The sequence below is a fragment of the Scyliorhinus canicula genome, chromosome 8, assembly GCF_902713615.1.
Source record: "Scyliorhinus canicula chromosome 8, sScyCan1.1, whole genome shotgun sequence".
NCBI lineage: Eukaryota > Metazoa > Chordata > Chondrichthyes > Carcharhiniformes > Scyliorhinidae > Scyliorhinus > Scyliorhinus canicula.
The window spans coordinates 136,260,381-136,284,915 of NC_052153.1; the positions used below are offsets into that span (position 1 = coordinate 136,260,381).

At 45.4% G+C, this 24,535-nt stretch overlaps 1 protein-coding gene across 8 annotated transcripts in view; it reads right to left on the reverse strand.

The window, feature by feature from the left end:
* adgrv1 (adhesion G protein-coupled receptor V1) overlaps positions 1–24,535 on the reverse strand; it is an 838,553-nt gene that overhangs the window by 404,255 nt on the left and 409,763 nt on the right. For 7 of the 8 annotated variants that reach the window (XR_005461637.1, XM_038805279.1, XM_038805282.1 and 4 more), the window contains 3 exons: positions 16,834–17,005; positions 10,970–11,108; positions 662–1,509 (listed from right to left, as the gene is read on the reverse strand). Coding sequence is in view for 7 of the 8 variants with exons in the window: in XM_038805279.1 (XP_038661207.1) it covers positions 662–1,509; positions 10,970–11,108; positions 16,834–17,005 (1,159 nt within the window). In the remaining variant the exon portion in view is untranslated. The remainder of the gene's footprint in view (positions 1–661; positions 1,510–10,969; positions 11,109–16,833; positions 17,006–24,535) is intronic. The other variant, XM_038805284.1, reaches the window with a different exon arrangement.

Sequence of the window (24,535 nt, forward strand, 5' to 3'; positions counted from 1 at the left end):
GAGGATATTTTGATTCTACCTGCCTAGCTAAAACCAGGCAGATGGTCTGTAATAACTGCCAATTCACTTGGATGTCTTCAAGCTATCCAGATCCTATCAGCAGGTGTTTTTATGTGAACTTCTGGACAGTTAACTCACCCATTTGCCCAAAGCTGATAGGGTCCTCTTTAAGTATGCAAAGCAGGAGTGCTCCTTTCAGACCCACAAGGATAGTCTAGGCCTCCCCTGCTCCACCTATCTCCTAACTCCCTATAACCCGCTGAACCCAGGATACTTTCTGGAACCCCATTCTCCACACTGAACCAAGTACCAATGTGTGATCACAAACTGCTCAATTGTCTGGAGCCCAGCAGCCATTTTTCACCCCAAATGAGTGGGAAGCATACTGGGAGCATGTTAACGAGGCTCAAGGGTTAAAACAATCCATGCACAATTTCTGCAGAAGCTGGTGAGTTTCCAACACATCGTCCCACTCACCCATCCAAATCCGGCTGGATTGAGGCCATTGATTTACAGGTATTATTGAACATTTTGACAGCTGTCAAACACACAACAGTAATTTAGCAACAATATTGAAAATTATAAAGATGTAAGCACTACCAATTGATAATTGCTGATACTATTTACTGAATATAAACTATAACAATAATATTTCTGGTACCCAAGATAATGATCTTCATAAAAGCCATGTATCCATATTCATCTTTTCCTTCCACAATTTGTGCACCTCCACGAGGATCTGTTATGTAGACATAAAAGAACTCTCGTCCCTCTGGTTCATTGTCATCTAAAATTCTGATGGATACTTTGATCTCTCTTTGCTCATCCTGTAAAGTTACATTCAAGGCATCATCTTCAAAGTCTTCCCCTTCTTTGGCCCAGGAAAAGGTGGAATTTTGCTGGATGTTTTGGAAAGGGCTTTCGTCTGAACCATCTACAACCTTCTTTCCTCCAAACATTATAACATTTGCACTGATAATCCCAGTAAATCCCAGCGTCCTTCGAATGTTAAGGAACACTACACTTGCTGTAGTATTCACAGTATCCTCTACCGTGTGCATCAAAGTGGGTCCAATACTTAGGACACCATTTATGGCATCATTGGCAATAATGGTTATAGATGACACACTAAACTCTAGATTCAAGTGAGGTTTTTCTTCTGTATTATTTGGCCCAAATCCCAGAACTTCAACGCTGGACATATTTAAGTAGAATACTTCAACCATTTCTGGAATATTATCATTGCTGATAAGCAATTTAATAACAGATTCAGTCTGATGTGAAATAAAGATGAGTTCTCTATTTTGAATGTGTTGATAGTCTTCATTAGGTTTGGCACTTCCTGCTGTTGTGTAGTAGGTCAGTTTTGTTTTATTGCCACGGAAACCAAACAATCTCTGGACATGTAAAGTAATTATGCCTGCATCTTCTTCAATGCTGACTTGCCTTGAATTGGGGGCAAGTTGGAAGATGCCAAATGGCTCAATTTCAGCTATAGTGAATCCTGACCTGCAAAAATTAAACAACACTAAGTATTTTTTACCCTTCATGCGTGCATGCATAACAATATCACACGATAATAACAGATGACAAATATAATTTAGCCCATTTTAATTAATCAATACAAAAAGCAACCTACAGTTCTATAGCAACTAATTGTGTTTATCTTCCACCAGCCTATCCTTGAATTTGTTTGAGGTATTGACCACTCTTCATTGAAGCATACAAGATGTCTGAGGCCTATCTTCAGCTGCATCATCAATGACCTCCCATCCAACATAAGGTCAGAAGTGTGGATGTTCGCTGTTGACTGCACAATGTTCAGCATCTCAAATACTGAAGTAGTCCAGGTCAAAATGCAGCAAAACCTGGGCAATATCAAGGCTTGGGCTGACAGGTAGAAAGTAACATTTGTGCCAGGTAAGTACCAGGCAATGAGCATCTCCTAAAAAACAGAAACTAATAATCGGCCTATGACATTCAATAGCATTACCATCACTAAATTCTGAGAGTTACCACTGACCAGAAACTGAACTGGATTAGCTATATAGTGTGGCTACAAAGGCAGGTCAGAGGTTAGGAATCTTGCAGTGAAGAACTCACCTCCTGATTCCCCAAAGCTTGTCCATCATCCACAAGGTACAAATCAGGCGTGTGATGTGAAACTCTCCATTTGCCTGCATGAGTGCAGCTCCAGCAACACTCAAGAGACTTGACACCATTCAGGACAAAGCAGCTAGCAATACATACCATCCACAAGATGCACTGCGTGAACTCACCAAGGCTCTACAAGCAGCACCTTCCAAACTCATGATCAGTACAATCGAGAAGGACAACGTCAGCAGACAAAGGGGAACACCATCACCTGCAAGTTCCCCACCAAACTCTCACCATCCTGACTTGGAAAAATATTATAGAAGCTCTACAGTGCAGGAGGCCATTCAGCCCATCAGGTCTGCACCGACCCTCTGAACAAGAGTCCTACCCCCACCCTATCCCCATAACCCCACCTAACCACCACATCCCTGGACATGAAGTGGCAATTTTACCATGACTAAAGCACCTAACTTGCACATCTTTCCACCGTGGGCGGAAACCAGAGGAAACCCATGCCGACACAGGGGTAAAGTGCAAACTCCACACAGACAATCACCCGAGGTCGGAATTGAACCATGGCCCCTGGCACTGAGACAGCAGGGCTAACCACTGTGCCACCATGCACTGGGTCAAATTCTGTCCGCTCTTCATAACCCTTCAACCCATTACTGCTTAAAAATCTGTCTATCTCCTCATTAAATTTACTCAATGTTCCAGCATCCACCGCACTCCAAAACAGCAGCACCATGGGTGTACCTACACCAAATAAACTGCAGCGGTTCAAGAAAGCACCTCACCATCACGTTCTTGAAGGCAATTAAGGACAGGCAATAAATGTTGGTCTAGCCAACCGCATAATCATTCCATGAATGAATGAAAAAACAAATTGGGAAGATGGTGGCATATCGGTAATGTCATTGGATTAGTAATCCAGAAACCACGGCTAGTAGTTCCGGGGGCGTGGTTTTAATCCAACCCTACCAGGACAGCCGGTTGAATTAAACTTCAATTAATTAATAATTCTGCAATGGAAAGCCAGTCTCAGTGCTGGTGACCATGGAGCTATCATTGATTTAAAAAAACATCTAGTTCACTAACATCCATTAGGGAAGGAAACCTAATGGTAGGGGCAGCATGGCAGCACAGAGAGTAGCACTGCTGTTTCACAGTGCCAGGGTCTCAGGTTAGATTCCCGGCTTGGGTCACTGTCTGTGCAGAGTCCGCATTTTCCTCCCGTGTCAGCGTGGGTTTCCTCCGGGTGCTCCGGTTTCCTCTCACAAGTCCCGAAAGACGTGCTGTTAGGTGAACTGGACATTTTGAATTCTCCCACTGTGTACCCAAACAGGGGCTGGAATGTGGCGACTAGGGGTTTTTCACAGTAACTTCATTGCAGTGTTAATGTAAGCCTACTTTTGACAATAAAGGTTATTATTATTAAACCTGCCATTCTTACCTGGTTCGTTCTACTTGTGACTCCAGGGTCACAGCAATGTGGTTGACTTGTAACTGCTCTCAAGGGCAATTAGGGATGGGCAAAAAATGCTGGCCTTGTCAGTCAGTGATGCCCACATTCTTCAAACTAATTAAAAAAAAACAAATTCTGAAGGGGCTTCAGAATAGATATGGTGAAGTTGCTTACCCTAGTTGGAGAACTGGGCACAGTGTCAGTACAAAGGCTTATCTTCATTTTAAAATGGTCATCGTCATTTAGGTAATGAGGTGAAACTTATTCACTCAAAAGATTGTGAATCTTTGGAATTCACTACTCACAGAGGATTGTGGATGCTCGGTCATTGAGTATATTTAAGGATGAGATTGACAGATTTTCTTTTGATCTTTCAGGGAATAAAGGGATATGGGACGTGGGTCCAGGTATTGAATTTCAGTGCAGGCTTGAAGCACTATGTGGGTCTACTCTTACTCCTATTTCTTATGTTCTGATGGTTATGTGAAGAAGAAATTCTGATGCCTCTTGTACATTTCTATTTACTAGTTTGAACAAGTCAATTTGTCCAAGTCACAATTTGCTTTAAAGTTACACAGGTATTTACATACCCAAAGACTATTGTATATACTTCAATGTCATCTCTCAGACACCTCCTTTACAGGATAAAAAACATAATAATAATCATCTTTATTAGTGTCACAAGGATGCCTATATTAACACTGCAATGAAATTACTGTGAAATCCCCAGTTGCCACACTTTGGCGCCTGTTTGGGTACACTGAGGGAGAATTCAGAATGTCCAATTCACCTATCAAGTACCTAACAATGATGAGTTTCCTCCGGGTGCTCCGGTTTCCTCCCACAAGTCCCGAAAAACATGCTGGTAGGTAATTTGGACATTCTGAATTCTCCCTCCGTGTCCCCGAACAGGCGCCAGAATGTGGCGACTGGGGTCTTTTTACAGTAACTTCATTGCGGTGTTAAAGTAAGCCTACTTGTGACAATAATAAAGATTATTATTATAAAAATCTCATGCGGACACAGGGAGAATGTGCAGACTCCGCACAGACAGTGACCCATGCCGGAATCAAACACACAAGTTTCTCTCATTTTCTCCTAATCGGGCCTCACTGGGATCAGCCTTGATTGTTTTTTTTCTCCTTTTCTTTTTTCTCCATTTTTTCCATCAGATGGATATTCTTCAGGGTAATGGTGCTAACCATTTCCACTATTTTACATGCAGTGAAAGAGAAACTAATATGTATGGGTTGGCTGAGTCTTTTTTTAAATTCCTTTTTGAATATCACACAATACTGACCTATTTTCAATCTCCACAGTAGCACAATGTCTCCCTGCAGACTTTGCTCCAGATCATATAAAGGATTTGTGGAATGTGCTCTTCCCGAGCAATAACAACAGGATACACCATCCTCCCTATCCATTCTCCCCAGCTCACCCCCACTCCCACCTGGCCAAGGCAGCCTGGACAGAGATCGCAGAGGAGGTTAGCAATGTTGGGCCCACCCAAGATCGTGGTTGAAGAAACAACAGTAGAACCATGCTCCAAGAAAGTGTTTTGATCAGCAAGGCTTCAGAAGCACGCTTACACATTGGTGCCCGATGCTTCCAGGCAGAAATTTTAACATTTGACGAAGAAAATGGATGAGACCTAGGTAGAATTTTCCAGGGAAATGGAAATGGCATTTGGTGTGTGCTATAGTTCAACAAATGTGGAACAGGATTTCAATAACTTAAGAGAGATCATTATAAATGGAAGATTTCAAAAATAGAGTCCCATTGGGGTTAAGGTCACAAAGGGAAACCAGAAAGTTTGTTGATGAAGGACAATTAGGAGTAAACGTGCATCATGATTAGTAACAGGCTTCACTTTAGAACGTTCCAGAGAAACCAGAATGAGAGGAGGGCTGATGATGAGAGGAGGTAGCTTAGGCAGGTAGCCTAGTGAGCAAACTAGATGAGGAATTCATGGAATTCTTTTGGAATAGTTTCCTAAAATAGCACATTCCGACACCAATCAGACAGCAGGCTATACGAGTCCTGGTATTGTGCAATGAGATAGGATTAATTAAAGACCTCATGGTGAAGGTGCCACTTGGTAGCAGCGATCAAAATATGATTGAATTTCACATTCAGTTTGAAGGAGAGAAGAGTTCAACACTTGTATCTTAAAACTAAATAAGAGCAATTATGAGGCTATGAAAGCACAGCGAGCTAAAATGAACAGCGAATTTGGTTCAGGAGTAGGTCAACAGAGAAGCGGTGTCAGACATAACACAGCAGTCATTTTCAAACTCAAAATCGCGACCCAGGTGTCAGGAGGGTCATGGAGTCATGCGTCGCGGAGTTCCCGATTGCGGGAAATAGTGCCCAATAGCCGCGACTGCCTTTAAAAATTCCTGCCATCCTGCGCATGCATGCTCCCTCAGCAGTGCGCAGGTCCAGAGCCCAGCAGGGCAGGGGTCCTCCTCCTGACATCATGCGCTGATCAAGGAGCAGATTTCTTTTTAAAAATTGATGCAGCCTTCTTGCCTGGAGCAGCGACAGATCAGGTCATGTACCCCGTACATTGAAGTTACATGCCCTGGGCTGAAGCGAGGTTCCTGCATTTTGTTAGCAGCAAGCAACATGACTGAACAATTTAAAATGAATCATTTTGTAATAAGGAAGAGAAGGCCAGAGACACAAACAGGCCAGGATCTCACAACTAAATCTGCGGGAGAGCGTGGCACAGGAGAATCCACAGCACAACAAAACAGTGCTACTGTGAGCTCCAGGGCCTCTGGTGAACTGCCGTGAAGAAGAAGCTGCAAACAGGAACAAAACAATATAATTTTTTAAGGTACGGCTTTATTAATTGTACAATTGCAAATCAGGATGAAAAGCCCATGTGTGTTATATGCAGGGAAGTACTGGCAAATGAAAGTTTAAAATCCTCAAAACTTCAAAGGCATTTGAAGACTAAGCATGGTGAGTTTCAGGACAAACTGCAATGAGAGCTTAAATCATCAGGTGAAGTCCTTATCAGAAATATAACATTGAATAACAAAGCTAGGTGGTTGTCCCCAGTGCACCCCCACCTTCTCATGTGAACACCTCGGAGGGGAGCTCCAAAGAGACCACTGTATAATTGTGGCATTGCTGTCATCCCCACCCTCCAGCCACAACCGGGCCACACCAGATGCTTTCTCACTAGTCCTATATTGAACACTTTAACACCTCAACAATAAGGGCACCTACATCGGACTGCTATTCGACTGCAGCTCCGCCTTCAACACCGTTTCACCGCCAAAACTAATAACCAAACTCTGCAATCTCTGTACCATCCCTGTGCAGCTGCGGTCACCAACACACCGCAATCTGTCAGGTTAAGTAACAGCTCCTCCTCCACAATAGTCCTCAACATCGGGGCCCCGCAAGGTTGTGTGCTCAGCCCTCTACTGTACTCCTCAAACACACACGACTATGTGGCAAGATTTATCTCCAATTCCATCCACAAGTTTGCAGATGATACAACTGTGGTGCGTCGTATCTCAAACAATAATAAGTCTGGCCACAGAAGGGAGATAGATCACTTCGTTTTCTACATCAATGGCTCCCAAGTGGAGATGGTCGATAGCCTTAAGTTCCTGGGGGTCACCATCACCAACAGACTGTCCTGGTCCACACACGTTGATGCAACAGATAAGAAAGCCCAACACCGTCTCGACTTCCTACGGAAGCTAAAGAAATTCAGCATGTCTGCATCGACTCTCACAAACCTCTACAGATGTGCCATAGAGAACATCCTATCCGGCTGCATCACAGCCTGGTATGGCAACTGTTCGGTCCAAGATCGTAAGAAACTGCAGTGTGGGGTGAACTCAGCCCAACGCATTACAACTTTGCCATCCTCTCACTGATTCTGTATACACCTCCCGCTGCCTCAGGAAGGCAGACAGCACTGTCAGAGACCCCTCTCACCCAGGCTTTGCCCTATTCCAGATCCTTCCATCAGGCAGAAGATACAGAAGTCTGAAGAACCGTACATCCAGACATAGGAACAGCTTCTTCCCCACAGTTACCAGACTCCTCAACAACTCTCCCTTGAATTGATCTGTTCCCTATAAGACACTATTCACGACGATCTATGTTGGTCTTGCTTACGTCATATTTGCTTTGGTATTTTGCCCTTGTTCTGTACTGTAACTAATTATTTATTTGACAATTTACTGTGTAGTTTTTTTGCATTCACTGTAACTATCTACTTTTTTTTGTCTACTGTGTACGTTTGCTTGGCCGCAGAAAAATACTTTTCACTGTACTTCGGTACATGTGACAATAAATAAATCAAATCAAATCAAATCAAATTAGACACACACCTTGGTGGGTGACAGTGGTGGTCAGGCTTCTGGGGCACATTCTGGTGAGCATCACACAGTTGTTGATGCACTACAGGTGGAGGCAGGAACGCCCAGGCGAGACAACAGTCGGAGGTCTGCTGGTTCCCAGGACCAAGCAGGGTCCCAGTCAGATCCTGAGCATCAGGACCAGGCTTACCCTGAGCTGATGCAGTCACTAGGGTGCGGCCATCCTATTCAGAGAGGGTTGTCAGCAACTCTCCATGAGGTCCACAGCCAATTGGAGAGGTTTAAGAGGCTACGGGCGCAGGAGATAGCGCCAGAAATGCGTGGCACCGAGGCGAACACTGCTAGGGTGGCAACTTCAGTGAAGAGCCTGGTGCACGATGTCAGCAGCATAATCTTTATTAGTGACACCAGTAGGCTTACATTAATACTGCAAGGATGTTTCTGTGAAAATCCCCTAGTCGCCACACTCTGGTGCCTGTTTGGGTACACAAAGGGAGAATTCAGAATGTCCAATTCACCTAGCAAGCATGTCTTTTGGGACTTCTGGGAGGAAACCAGAGCACCCGGAGGAAACCCACGCAGACACAGGGAGAACACGCAGACTCTGCACACACACAGTGACCCAAGCCGGGAATTAAACCCAGGTCACTGTTTGCTGTGAAGGTTTACTAGACAGATACCAGGAATGGACAGGTTGTCTTATGAGGAAAGGTTGGAGAGATTAGGTTTGTAAGAGGCGACTTGGTAGGAGCAATTTACAGGCCCCCGAGCAATATTTCCAACGTGGGGTATAGTATGAACCAAGAAATAATGAAGGCTTGTAAGAAGGGCACAATGGTAATCATGGTGATTTTAATATGCATATTGACTAGACTAATCAAATTGGCAAGGAGAGCCTCGAGGGAGATTTCATAGAGTGTATGAGGGATTGTTTCTTCGAACAATATATGATGGAGCCAACCAGGGAGCAGGCTATTTTATATTTCATATTATGTAATGAAGAAAGGTTGATAAATTGTCTTGTCATTAAGGATCCTCTTGGATGGAGTGATCACAACATGCTGGAATTTCAAATTCAGCATGAGCGAGTGAAGTCAGAGTACCACACTAGAGTTTTAGTATTGGGCAGAGGTAATGATACAGACCTGAGAAAGAGTTGGCCCAAGAAGACTGGCCTCAAATAATTGAGGGTAGGACAGTTAAGGAACAGTGGCGGATGCTCAGGGAGATATTAAATACCTCTCAATTAAAGTATATTCCTGGGAGGTGCCATAGGTGTCAGTCCTCGGACCTCAACTGTTCACATGTATACAAATGATCTGCAAGCAGGGACGGAGTATAATAGAGCAAAATTTGCAGATGACACTAAAATAGGTGGGAAAGCAGGCAGTAAAGTGGAAATAAATATTTTATACAAAGATAGAGATAGACTAGGAGATCGGGCCAAAATTTGGCAAATGAAGTTTAATGTAGAGAAGTGTGAGGTGAACCATTTTGGCCAAAAAAAGGGCAAATTATTATCTGAATGGAAAGATGATTCAAAATGCAGAGGCATCTGGCAACCTTTGTTCATGAATCGCAGAAAGTCGGTATGCAGGTACAGCACGCAATTTAAAAGGCAAATGGAACATTAGCATTTATTGTAAAAGGGCTGGAGTATAAAAGTAGAGAAATGTCATTGTAATTGTAAAGGGTATTGATGAGACCACATCTGGAATGCTGTGCGCAGTTTTGGGCTCCTTATTTGAAGAAGAACATGGCAGCAGTTCAGAGAAGATTCACCAGATTGACATAGAAACGAGTTGAGGAGGAACTGCTTCTCGCAAAGATTGGTGAATTTGTGGAACTCCCTGCTCCATAGTGTGGTAGAATCTGAGTCATTAAATGGTTTCAAGGAGGAGATAGATATAGTTCTGATCAAAAAAAGCTGGCTAAAGGGATAGGGGAACAAGGAGGGAGGTGGGATTTGAGACCAGGACAAGATCAGCCACGATCAGGTGGAATGGCGGAGCAGGCTCGAAGGGCTGAATTGCATACTTCTGCTCCTAATTCTTATGTTCCTATGAAACCATTTAAGATCCTGAGGTGGCTTGACAGAGTGGATGCGGAGAGGATGTTTCCTCTTGTCAGGGAATCTAGAACTAGAGCCACTATTCAAATACAAGACGGCACATATTTAAGGCAGATATGAAGAGATTTTTTTCTCTCAGAAGGTCATGAGTCTCTGGAATTCTTTTCCTCAAAAGGCAGTGGAGGCAGAATCTTTGAGTATTTTTAAGGAAGAGAGAGAGACAGATTCTTGATTAAGAAAGGGGTGAAAGGCTATTAGGGTGAGCAGGAATGTGGGGTTGAGGTTACAATCAGATCAGCCATGATCTTATTGCATAGCGGAGCAGGCTTGAGGAGCCGAGTGGCCTACATCTGCTCCTAATTTTTAAATTCATATTCTGTAGATCCACGCTACCGCAACTGACAGTGGCCGAGAGTGCAAAGGGTTCTCGAAAGAAGCACACATTTGCACTGTCAGGACCCTGTGTACATTGTCTGTAGAGACTTGTCTAAGTCCATGATGGAAAAATACTGGATTACAGGCTGAGGATGATCTGAGCTTGAGAGGAGTTTATGGCTGAAATTGGTGCCATACAAGGGGAGTGGATTGCCGAGGGATCCACCTTGTTGAATCCACGACTCCATGTGTCATTTATACTCCGTACCAATTGTAATTTGCCTCTCGATTTATGTTGAATTTACGTTGATTCTGGTTTGTGCTGATGTCAATGTTACAAAAAAAATACTATTTGATAATTTCATTTTGTAGATCGTTCGGTATGTTTGTTTTCTTTCTACCCACAGCTATATTGATACTTTGAAACAAACACCTTTGACAGTATTTATAGTTGCATTCGTCAGTGTTCTGATGATGAACTCAATTTCAGTGATTTCTTGTGCAAATAAAAAGCTTCAAATAATAATGGTATAAACATAAATTAGTTGTGAAAGCTATAGACAAGTATAATTATTGATCATGAACAATATTTTAGCAACTAGTTGAATTTACCTTAGTTCAGCTTTACTGGAAAAATTACTGTGCACTGCAGACAGATGTACAGCAAAGGATTCCACTCCGGTAAAGTTAGTAGCAGGCACGGTGAGAAGCACAGGCTTTCTTTTCTCACCATGGGAAAGGACAACTGAACCTTTTGTAAAATAAATAATAAAGTTGGATTAACTCACAATAACAATTTTGGGAACCTGTATTTAAGGTGGTAAAGGACAGATAGCTAATAATGGTGCAAGATGTCGATTAACATTTAATCCATATAAATAAATAATACCAAAAGAGTACGCTAAAAGTTTTCTCAATTACTATATTCATGATCGAAACATTCCTGAGATTAGGGACAATGCAGCAAATTTATGCTCACACCATTGACAGCATGAGTCAGAAAATTTCAGTTGTATCTTGATTATCCATGTCCCCTTTGAGAGTGTAGAACTGATGTGTAGAACTGAACTTTGTGCATTACAATAGGGACTTAAATAGTCCTTATCAATTATAATTCTTTTAGTTCCTTTTTTGAACTAATTTTCAGTTCATGACATGAAGGGTATTAAAATAATTTTACAAAAATGTTTTAAAAAGACAATGGGAAAAATATTAGTCCTGGTCGCGCAAATAGGCGTAAGGAGGCCATATTTCAGCAATCAAAATCCCAAGAATACCAGCAGCATATCCAAATCTAAATTAGGACTATCATGGCCACCTAAAAACAGTTTGTCCTTTTAAATGTAAAAACGAAGATTACAACTGGTATAATGGAGGAAATTGAGCAATAGTGGTAATATCACTGGAATGGTAAACCGAAGGCTAAAACTAGTGCCCCAAGGAAACGGGTTAAAATCCTATCATGGCAGCTGACGGAATTCAAATTCAATTAATTAATAAAAGTATTGAATTGAAAGTTCGTCTCCGCAATGCTGGCCATGAAACTACCATCGATTATGATAAAAAGGCATCGGGTTCATAGAATCATAGAATTTACAGTGCAGGAGGCCATTCAGTCCATCAAGTCTGCACCGGCCCTTGGAAAGACCACCCTACTTCAGCCCCACATCTCCACCCTATCCCCTTTTTCCCCGTAACCCAACCTAACCTTTTTGGACACGAAGGACAATTTAGCATGGCCAATCCACCTAACCTGTACATCTTTGGACTGAGGGAGGAAACCGGAGCACCCGGAGGAAACCCACGCAGACACGGGGAGAACGTGCAGACTCCACACAGACAGTGACCCAAGCCGGGAATCAAAGCTGGGACCCTGGAGCTGTGAAGCAACACCGCTAACCACTATGCTACCACACTGCCCATTCGGTTCACTAGTGTCCTTTCGGTAAGGAAATCTGCCATCCTTACCTGGTCTGGCCAATATATGATTCCAGACCCACAGCAATGTGGTTTATTATTAACTGCCCTCTAAAATTGCCTAACAAGCAAAGGAAGGTAGATAGGGGGCGGAATCCCTGAAAGTGATGCAGGCCCTGATAACATCCTGGCCAAATCTAGCTTTGATCTGGGCAGGTTTGTCTGTCAGCTTGGAACCCCATGAAGCTGACAGGAAACTAATGCAGGTCATTAATTTTGACTTTAACCCTGCATTCTGGTTTTAACAGTCCACGCTCCCACACTCCAGTTCCCCAAGCTCTCCGTATTTGCCAGGGTCCACAAGGCAAGAGCACAGCAGCGGGTCGGAGAATTCCCGGGTGGTGGCACGAACCTGTCCCATCACCTGGGAAAGTTCTGACAGAGATCAAAGAAATGACAGGCATTGAGAAAGGGGACAGATTTAGCACTGTGCATATCATGATAGTTCAGTGAGTTGAATCAGCATGAGAGACTTTTCAGTGCCAAGTGACAGTGCATAATCTAATGTTGTCTTTGGGTCACACCCAGTCCTTAATCGCAGATGCCAAGTACATGTGTCACACTGCCAATCTCCAGGGTGTCCTCCTCCAATCAAGTCAGTATTGTCATGACAGCAAGTCCACCCCTGTCTCTCTGTCTCTCCTTGGATTGGTGAGCTTTCTTTTCCTTCAATAAGAGGTATAATTATGAAAAAAAAAACCTAGCAATTATATCATGCTTTTCACAGCCACCGGACATCTTCGAGCATAGAACATAGAACATAGAACAGTACAGCACAGAACAGGCCCTTCGGCCCTCAATGTTGTGCCGAGCCATGATCACCCTACTCAAACCCACGTATCCACCCTATACCCGTAACCCAACAACCCCCCCCATTAACCTTACTTTTTTTTAGGACACTACGGGCAATTTAGCATGGCCAATCCACCTAACCCGCACATCTTTGGACTGTGGGAGGAAACCGGAGCACCCGGAGGAAACCCACGCACACAGGGGGAGGACGTGCAGACTCCAAACAGACAGTGACCCAGCCGGGAATCGAACCTGGGACCCTGGAGCTGTGAAGCATTTATGCTAACCACCATGCTACCCTGCTGCCCTTATAGCCGGAGCACTTTATAGTCAATGAAGTACTTTTGAAGTGTAGTTGCTATCGTAATGCAGAGAAGTGGAACGATGATGGAATGATAACATTTGAGGAGGGTACCCGTGAAGCATGAGTGTGAGACAACAATAAGATGAATGTGAGTGGCGTCTGTTGAGGTGAACATCTGAGGAGGTGGCTAAAGAGAATGAAATACATGGAACTGAAAAGTGAGTCAGTCAGGAGAATACTGGGGAGGCCAGAGAGTGATGGGCAGCACCTGTGTGGTATGCTATTCACCTTGCCAGACCTAATGAGATCATTAAATATTTCGCAGCATGGCATCCAGGTCCTCTAAACCTTCCCACAGCCTGTGCTACCTACAGCCATGCCTGTTTCATTATGTTTGCTAGCCTTTTCCTTCCATCCTCAGGGAATAGGTTTATCCACTGTCCCTCAGCACCTCCATCATGGCCACCAGGGTACAATCAGAGAACTGGGTGGCGGAGGGAACCATCCCATGTCCTCTTTCCATTCTCCACACACCTGAACACCTCAGCAGCTGGACTTCCTGCAGCCAGTCAGATTTTTGCCTTTTAATAGAGAGCACTTTGATTGACTACTTGACCCTGCCCTCTCTGGTAGGTCAGGAAACCTCCACAGCCCACTCCGTTTCTGGAGACAATGCAGGTCCCATCATTTCAGCAGAGCCAAAGATTTGAAAGTTCTGCCACCTCCCCCCAACCCCGAGGCAGGAACGTGAAAAGCGCAAAGTTCACTTGTCACACGTCTTATAGTAACGTTATGGTGGGGCAGGCAATAAACAAAGAAATAACTGATGCATGTAGAAATGGTACAGCAGTTATCATGGGGGATTTTAATCTACATGTCAATTGGTTTAACCAGGTCGGTCAAGGCAACCTTGAGGAGGAATTTATAGAATGTTTCCACGATAGTTTCCTAGAACAGTATGTAATGGAACCTACTAGGGAACAAGCGGTCCTAGATCTTGTCCTGTGTAATGAGACAGGATTGATTCATGATCTCATAGTTAGGGATCCTCTCGGAAGGAGCGATCACAATATGGTGGAATTTAAAATACAGATGGAGGGTGAGAAAGTAAAATCAAATACTAGTGTTTTGTGTTTAAACAAAGGAGATTACAATGGGATGAGAGAAGAACTAGCTAAGGTAGACTGGGAGCAAAGACTTTATGGTGGAACAGTTGAGGAACAGTGGAGAACCTTCCAAGCGATTTTTCACAGTGCTCAGCAAAGGTTTATGCCCACAAAAAGGAAGGACGGTAGAAAGAGGGAAAATCGACCGTGGATATCTAAGGAAATAAGAGAGAGTATCAAATTGAAGGAAAGAGCATACAAAGTGGCAAAGATTGGTGTGAGACTAGAGGACTGGGAAATATTTAAGGGGCAACAGAAAGCTACTAAAAAAGCTATAAAGAGTAAGATAGAGTATGAGAGTAAACTTGCTCAGAATATAAAAACAGACCGCAAAAGTTTTTACAAATATATAAAGCAAAAAAGAGTGGCTAAGGTAAATATTGGTCCTTTAGAGGATGAGAAGGGAGTTTTAATAATGGGAGATGAGGAAATGGCTGAGGAACTGAACAGGTTTATTGTGTCAGTCTTCACAGTGGAAGATACAAATAACATGCCAGTGACTGATAGAAATGAGGTTATGACAGGTGATGACCTTGAGAGGATTGTTATCACTAAGGAGGTAGTGATGGGCAAGCTAATGGGGCTAAAGGTAGACAAGTCTCCTGGCCCTGAAGGAATGCATCCCAGAGTGCTAAAAGGGATGGCTAGGGAAATTGCAGATGCACTAGTGATAATTTACCGAAATTCACTAGACTCTAGGGTGGTCCCGGTGGATTGGAAATTAGCAAACGTGACACCACTGTTTGAAAAAGGAGGTAGGCAGAGAGCAGAAAATTATAGGCCAGTGAGCTTAACATCGGTAGTAGGGAAGATGCTGGAATCTATCATCAAGGAAGAAATAGCGAGGCATCTGGATAGATGTTGTCCCATTGGGCAGAAGCAGCATGGGTTCATAAAGGGCAGGTCGTGCCTAACTAATTTAGTGGAATTTTTCGAGGACATTACCAGTGCAGTAGATAACGGGGAGCCGATGGATGTGGTATATCTGGATTTCCAGAAAGCTTTTGACAAGGTGCCACACAAAAGGCTGCTGCATAAGATAAAGATGCATGGCATTAAGGGTAAAGTAGTGGCATGGATAGAGGGTTGGTTAATTAATAGAAAGCAAAGAGTGGGGATTAATGGGTGCTTCTCTGGTTGGCGATCAGTAGCTAGTGATGTCCCTCAGAGATCCGTGTTGGGCCCACAATTGTTCACAATCTACATAGATGATTTAGAGTTGGGGACCAAGGGCAATGTGTCCAAGTTTGCAGATGACACTAAGATGAGTGGTAAAGCGAAAAGTGCAGAGGATACTGGACATCTGCAGAGGGATTTGGATAGGTTAAGTGAATGGGCTAGGGTCTGGCAGATGGAATACAATGTTGACAAATGTGAGGTTATCCATTTTGGTAGGAATAACAGCAAACGGGATTATTATTTAAATGATAAAATATTAAAGCATGCCGCTGTGCAGAGAGACCTGGGTGTGCTAGTGCATGAGTCACAGAAAGTTGGTTTACAGGTGCAACAGGTGATTAAGAAGGCAAATGGAATTTTGTCCTTCATTGCTAGAGGGATGGAGTTTAAGACTAGGGAGGTTATGTTGCAATTGTATAAGGTGTTAGTGAGGCCACACCTGGAGTATTGTGTTCAGTTTTGGTCTCCTTACTTGAGAAAGGACATACTGGCACTGGAGGGTGTGAAGAGGAGAGTCACTAGGTTAATCCAGAGCTGAAGGGGTTGGATTATGAGGAGAGGTTGAGTAGACTGGGACTGTACTCGTTGGAATTTAGAAGGATGAGGGGAGATCTTATAGAAACATTTAAAATTATGAAGGGAATAGATAGGATAGATGCGGGCAGGTTGTTTCCACTGGCGGGTGAAAGCAGAACTAGGGGACATAGCCTCAAAATAAGGGGAAGTAGATTTAGGACTGAGTTTAGGAGGAACTTCTTCACCCAAAGGGTTGTGAATCTATGGAATTCCTTGCCCAGTGAAGCAGTTGAGGCTCCTTCATTAAATGTTTTTAAGGTAAAGATAGATAGTTTTTTGAAGAATAAAGGGATTAAGGGTTATGGTGTTCGGGCCGGAAAGTGGAGCTGAGTCCACAAAATATCAGCCATGATCTCATTGAATGGCGGAGCAAGCTCGAGGGGCCAGATGGTCTACTCCTGCTCCTAGTTCTTATGTTCTTATGTTCTTATGTTCTTATGTCTTGCAATTAAGTCTGATAAACTGTTATCATTGGTACTCACCAAATGCAGGTTTGACATTACCAGATGCAAATCCCGCAGGAACCATGCCATCAGGATAGCCACTGCTCCACTCTACAACAAGAAGTCCATACACACCATTCCGAGATATTACAGCCTCACATGTTCCAGCAGAAACATCAGAGACTCGAAGAACCAAAGAATCAAAGCCAACCTAAAGATAGAAATAACATTCAACAACCACACTAACTTTTGACAGCTGTAAAACCACAGGGATTGTATGGAATTAAATATTAACAATTGCAACAAACAGATGCCTATTTCTCATCTATGTGTTTTCTGTGGCAAGAGATAAAAGTATCCTTTTGTGACTCTCGGGAACAATTCCTGCATTTTGGATTAATTTACAATTAGTGCTGCTGCAGTATGCGATATTCCAGAGTTAAATTATACAGTCAACATATAGGGTGGGCTCATCAGCTCAGTTCTTGAATAAACAATCTAGTTCTTCAGTGACAAGTCCAGATATTTTTCAAATAAAACCTAGATTTTCCTCCCACTAAATTGCCAATCTAGATCTAAAATCTTAATTCAGCGGAAGGATTGAGTAAGGGATAAATATTGTTTTATAAAAATAAGTTCTCAATGAATTTTTAGTATTCAAATCACATTTCCAACCTTTTCCCTGGTACAATTCTACCTCTTGCTAGGTCTTGTAATCCAGGGATTACTTCTAATCCCTTTGTGTCAATCACAGATAAAGCCATCTCTTATCACTTCTAAGTATTACAGTGTTTTTAAAACATTTTTGCCCAGGACTCTCTTTTACCAACTGGCCAACCTTCACGACCCATGCTGGCCGACCTTCGCGACCCACGCCAGCCGACCTTCGTGACTGACATTTTTTGCTTCCCTTTAATACAACAGGTAAGGTTGCTTGGTCCTCATGATCTCATTTGCTTTGTCATTCAATTTTACATTTCAGCTAAGGGCTTCAGCTGATGATCTAAGTTCTCACTGCATCCTTTGAAGAAATTCAAGAGGTTTGTCCTCGAACTCGCCATGGTTTGTCTTCAAATGCTTTTGAAGTTTTGAGGGCATAATCTTTCTTTTGCCAGTACTTCCCTGCACATAACGCACATGGGCTTTACATCGCAATTTGCATTGCCACAACTAATAAATCCATACCCCAAGAAAGCGCTTTAGACTGCTTTTTTTCCTGATTTCAGATGTTCTCAATGGATTGTTCATCAGAGGCCCTGGAACTCACACCAGCACTGCTTTGGCCTGCCATGGACTCTCCTGTAGATGTTGGGCTGGATTCTCCGTTAGCCGACACCAAAATCGCAAAATGCGATCAGGCAGAGAATAGCTTCTGACACCAAAATCGAGGTAGATGTCGGTTTGATGCTAAATCGTTTTGTCCTGCATTGGAGTCTCCTGAAAGCTCTCCCCAGTAGGTTCAGTTGTGAGATCCTGGCCTTTTTGTGTCTCTGGCCATCTCTTCCTTATTCTCAACCGATCCATCTTCAGTTGTTCACACACTCCTGTTGTTTGCTTACTGGCAGTTACAAAATGGAGGAAATTGCAGCCAAAGTACAAATCGCATAACGTCAGTGACGTGTGCCAGGCACGGGACCTGCTCTCTCACCACTTATGGCATGAAGATTCTGCAGTTTTATAAAGAAATTTGGGCTTGAGACAACACCCTGACGTCAGGAGGAAACGGTACTGGGACAGTGCGTTGACATCAGGACGAGATGGTACTGGGATAGCGTGCTGAAGGTGGCATTCTGCACCACTGAACACTGGACATGTGCACATCTTCCTGAGAATGGACGCGGACGGTGTTCTTTTTTTTTTTAAACAGCACATGGCGCCCCATGAGTTTTATTTGTAAAGACCAATAACTTCTACCATTATAGTGACACGATTGCAGAGGTTTCAAAATTCATACTGATTTCACATGCTGGTGCTTAAATTCCACTTGCCCTGCCCCAATGGAGAACCACACGTCAGTTCTTTTTGGTGATTGCTGCTGGTGCCTTCTTCTGGGATCTCAGTTTGAAGAACAAACAAATTGCTGTTTCTGTAGCTATCACATACTGCCTCCTCCTTGTGATAGTGTAGGCATTGAAGTACTTGTGGAAGCCAGAGATCTGCTGCTGACTGCCAGCATCATGACCCACCATTCTCACCCCTTACACAAATTTCACTCGGCTGCTCTTCGTGTCCTTCACCGGCCCAGAGCTCAACAGTCCACTGCCAAAAGTACCGCCTCCGCCTATTGGTCAGCGGAACAATTAGACGCTAGGAAAGCTAATCACCCATTGGATAATCTCGGTGCCAATTGGATGGAGCAAAGCAAAATGCTGCAGCCGCTGGCAATCGGCCATCATTCTCAATCTCAAAACCGGTCACAGCTGTTGGGCGCTTTGCCCGTGATTGGGAGCACCACGACCGAGCGCTCCACGACCCTCCTGTCACCCACCACGCAATTCACCTGCAGGTCGCGACCCTCACTCACAACCTTCTTCCATGCCCCAGCCCTACAGTGGCCAGCAGCTCCCCAGAGTTCCACCACTCTGATGAGGCCACATCTCACAGCCAGCACACGGGACGGGGCAGCACAGCTGTGCTCGAGTCCCCAGAGGATGCCCACCAGGGGCATCGAAGGCCATGGGGCGAGGTTATCAGCTGCCTGCCACCACCTCTGATGTGTATCCTGGGGATACACCTAAGTGTAGTGGTAGAGCTAGGAGTGCCAAGTGCCAAGCTCATCGAGGATACTGAGAGCACCGTGGGGGGGGGGGGGGGGGGGGGGGGGGGGGGGGATATATACTGAGAGCACCGTGGTGGGGGGGGGCACCTTTGGGAGAGCACGGAAATGTTACACACAATAAACACCTTTGTGCACAATTCGTATGATGCCTATGTTACTTCCTTCCACAATGCCCATCTCTCCAGGTATCTCCCCCTCGCCGGTGCACTCACCCACCCTCCAGCCAAGGACATGTCCCCAGAGTTCTGTCCCATTTCCTGGGTGTTCAGAAGATGTTGGCTGCTGTGTGTGTGGTGCTCCCTCCTGCAATGTTCAGGCACAGTGTCCAAGCATCAAGGTGTCATTGGGATGCTAGGAAATGAGCTGCACATGCTACATGGCCCGCCCACCCCAGGGATACACGTAGATATAGAATTTACAATGGAGAAGGAGGGCATTTTGCCCATCGAGTCTGCACTGCCCCTTGGAAAGAGCTCCCCACCCAAGCCCACGCCTCCACACTATCCCAGTAACCCCACCTAATGCATGGCCAATCCACCTAACCACCCCAGGGATACACGTTGATATAGACATAGAATTTACAATGTAGAAGGAGGGCATTTTGCCCATCGAGTCTGTACTGCCCCTTGGAAAGAGCTCCCCACCCAAGCCCATGCCTCCACCCTACCCCAGTAACCCTACCTAATGCATGGCCAATCCACCTAACTTGCACATCTTTGGACCATGGGAGGAAACCGGAGCACCCGGAGGAAACCCACGCAGAGACGGGGAGAACATGCAGACTCCGCACAGTGACCAAGCTGGGAATCGAACGTGGGAGCCTGAAGCAGTGAAGCAACTGTGCCAACCAATAGATTTCTTCTCATTAACAGTTCATCCACATGCCACCTCTAGATGACAGCATCCCAGGTATGGACATCATCCCTGGTATGGACGGTATGCAAGAAAGTCCTAAAAGTGCAATTATTGTGGCAGGAACCCATTTCTCTCCTCAAAGTAGTTCATAGCCAGAACTTGTCCTTGGTGAAAGTCACAGGGTGCGATTCTCCGCCCCCCCACGCCGGTTGGGAGAATAGCGGGAGGGCCTCCCGACATTTTTCACGCCCTCCCGCTATTCTCCCCCCACCCCCCCACGTCCGACCCACGCCACGAATCGCCACTCGCCATTTTTTTATGGCGAGCGGCGATTCTCCGAGGCCGATGGGCCGAGCGGCTGGGCCTTCACGCCCGTTTCAACACAGCAGCAAACACACCTGCTCGCTGCCGTCGTGAAACGGGCGCCAGATGCCCGTTTGGGGCATCTGGGGGCCCGACTGGCACGGCAGTACCACGGCCGTGCCAAAGGGGGGGCATAGGCCCGCGATCGGTGCCCACCGATCGCAGGCCGTGCTTCGGTAACGGACGCACTCTTTTCCCTCCACCGCCCCACAAGATCAAGCCACCACGTCTTGCGGGGCGGCTGAGGGAAAAGACGCCAACTGCGCATGCTCAGGTTGGCGTTGTCCAACCTGCGCATGCGCGGCCGACATCATCGGCCGCGTCAGCCGGCATGACGCTTGACGTGCCGCCTTGACGACCGTGGTCAAGGCCTCGCCGCCGTGATGCACGGGGCCGCGCTCCTAGCCCCGCCTGGGGGGGGGGGAGAATCGGCCCCGGAAGTGGGCGTGAAGGCTGCCGTGGGTCACGGCCTGTCCCACGGCAGCCTTTACGAGTCTCCGCATTTGCGGAGAATCTCGCCCACAATATTTTGCTTTGTGTTCCCAATCTTCCATCTGATCTAGTTGTTTCTTTTAAACAATTAATTTTGTCTTTGGAGGTTTCAATAAGTCAAATGCAGAATGTAATTGCCGCTTCACCAGTAATGCTCGAGACATTTTCATTGTTGAATGAATTGCATTCCTATACATGAGTTAGAATTGATTTAGCTGTTTGGTCAATGAACCTTGTTCCCTTGGGAGGGGAGGAGTTTCAGACATCAGGGAGGTACATGCGTGGAGCAAGGTTGTAATGTTGTTTAGATCAGGAGCGCGGTGTGGGGGGGGGGGGGGGGGGGTTTGCTGGCGATTTGAGGTATCAATTTAATAAGCCTTTTATGAACTGCCTCCAACACATTTAAGACCTTCCTTAAATAAGGAGACTAAAACTGATATTTGAGATTTTTCTCACCGATGCCCTCTATAAGTGAACCTTAATATCCTTACTTTATGTTCAATTCCTCCCATAATGGAGGATAACGTTCCATTAGCTTTCTTGATTACATGGTGTACCTGCGTACTCATGTTTTTTGACTCATGCATGAAAACAACTAGGTCCCTCTGCACCTCAGAATTCTGGAGTCGTTCTCCATTTAAGTCATCCTCTGCTTTTTGATTCCTCCTGCCAATGTGAATAACTTCCCATTTCCCCACATTACACTCCATTTGCCAGATTTCTTTCCCACTCAACCTATCAATATCTGTTTGCAAACTCCTTATGACTTATTCAGAACATACTTTCCCACACTTTCCTCGTGTCATTTGCAGGTTTAACTACCATGCTTTCACTCCTATCATCTAAGTCATTGATGTAAATTGTAAAAGTTGAGGCCTCAGCACAGACGCCTGCAGGATTCCATTCGTCACATCCTGCCAATCAGAAAAAGACCCATTCATGGATACTCTCTATTTTCTGCTCGCCAGCCAATTCTATCCAGGCTAATATGTTACTTCCTACATCATGAGCTTTAACATTTTAACCTTGCAATAATCTCTAATGTGAAACCTTATCAATTGCCTTCCGGAAATCCAAGTACAGTATATCTACAGGTTCCCCGTTTCCACAGCACAGTTACTCATTCAAAGAGCAATAACATATTAGACTCATAGTCATAGACTTTAACAGCGCAGAATGATGCCCTTGGGCCCATCGTGTCTGTGCCAGCCACCAAACACGAGGGCCGGGATTCTCTGATCCGGCGCCAGTTCGGAGAATCGCCGGAGGGGGGGGCGCACAAATCCAGCCTCGCCGCTCCGACACGGGCCGCTGATTCTCCGGCGACCAGAGAATCAACGGCAATCGTGTCAGCGCGGCGCCGGTCGGGGGCCGTTGAAAACAGTCCTCCCGGTGATTCTCCATGCACGACGGCTGAGTGCCCGTCGAGTTCCGCCAGCGTCATTTGCGTATGGTCCTACCCGGCGGGTCCTCGGCGTTCTGGCTGCGGGCTGTCCTGGTGGGGGACGGGGGGGGAGCCGACTCTGGGGGGGGGGGGCCTCCACGGTGACCAGGCCCACAATCAGGGGCAAAAGATCGGTGGGCAGGCTCATTCTTGGGGGGGGGGGAGAGAGCCGGGCCCCTGTGGGGCCCCGCCATATTGCCCGGGGGCTGGCGCGGAGACGGCCGTGGTGCACATGCGCGGACCTGCGCTGGCCGTGGCACGCCGGCTTTCAGCGCTGGAGCAGCGGACAGCACTCCGGTGCAGTTCTAGCCCCCTAGGAAGGGGTGAACGCCTGGGCCTGGAAGCCCGTTGGCGCCGATGTCGCTCGCGCCAGTTTTGACGCCAGTGTCAACACTTGGCTGGGATTTCAGAGAAGCCCGGCCGTGGTCTATTCTAATCCCATTTTCCAGCACTTGCTCCGTAGCATTGTATGCTATGGCGTTTCAAGTCTCATCTAAATGCTTCTTAACTGTTGTGAGGGTTTCCACCTCTACCACCCTTTCAGGCAGTGAGTGCCAGATTCCCACCGGCCCTCTGAATAAATAAGCTTTTCCTCAAATCCCGTCTCAATCTCCTGCACCTTCTCTTAAATCTATGTCCCCTGCTTATTGACCCCACTATGAAGGGGAAAAGCTTTTGCTTATCTATCCAACTTCTATCTCTCATACTTTTGTACACCTCGATGAAGTCACCTTCAGCCTTCTCTGCTCTAGGAAAACAGCCATTCCAGCCACTTTCCATATCAGAAATGTCCCAGCTCAGGCAATCTCCTCTGCACCTTTTCTAGTGCAATCACATCCTTACTACAGTGTGCCAACCAGAACTTCACACAGTACTCTAGCTGTGGTCTAACAAGAGTTTCATATAGCTCAATCACAATCTCTTTGCTCTTACATTCTATGCCTCGGCGAATAAAGGCAAGTATCCCATATGCCTTCTTAACCACCTTATAGAATACAAGTCCTACAGCGCAGAAGGAGCCCATTTGGCCCATCGTGTCTGGACCAACCTTCTGAAAAAGCATCTTACCTAGGCCCACTGCCCGCCTTATCCCTATTACCCCACCTGACCTACACATCTTGAGAAACTAAGAGGTAATTTAGCATGGCCAATCCACCTAACCTGCACTTATTTAGATCATGGGAGGAATTGTGGGAGGAAACTCATGCCGACATGGAGAAAGTGCAACTTCACAGCCACCCAAGGCCGAATTGAACCCGAGTCTCTTGAGCAGTGAAGCAGCGGTGATAACCACTGCGCTACCATGCCGCCCACATCTACCTGTCCTATTGCCTTCTGGGATCTTTGGATATGTAGCCCAAGGTCCCTCTGGTCCTCTGTACTTCCTAGCATCCTACCATTCATTGTGTATTCCCTTGCCTTGATAGTCCTCCGAAAAACCTGACACTTTTCAGGGTTAAATTCCATTTGCCACTGTTCTGCCCATCTGACCAGCCCATCTATATCATCCTGTTATCTAAGGCTTTCCAGATTAAACATTATTTCCCTTTCACAAAACCATAATGAATCTTCCTGATTACCTGGAGTTTATCAAGTACCTTATCCATAGAATCCCTACAGTTCAGAAGGAGGCCATTTGGCCCATTGAGTCTGCACTGACTCTCTGAAAGAACACCCTGCCTCGGTCCACTTCCCTGCCCTATCCCTGTAACCCCATCTAACCTATACATCTTTGAACACTAAGGAGTAATTTATCATGGCCAATCCACCTAACATTGGCCTGTGGGTAGCACGGTAGAATAGTGGTT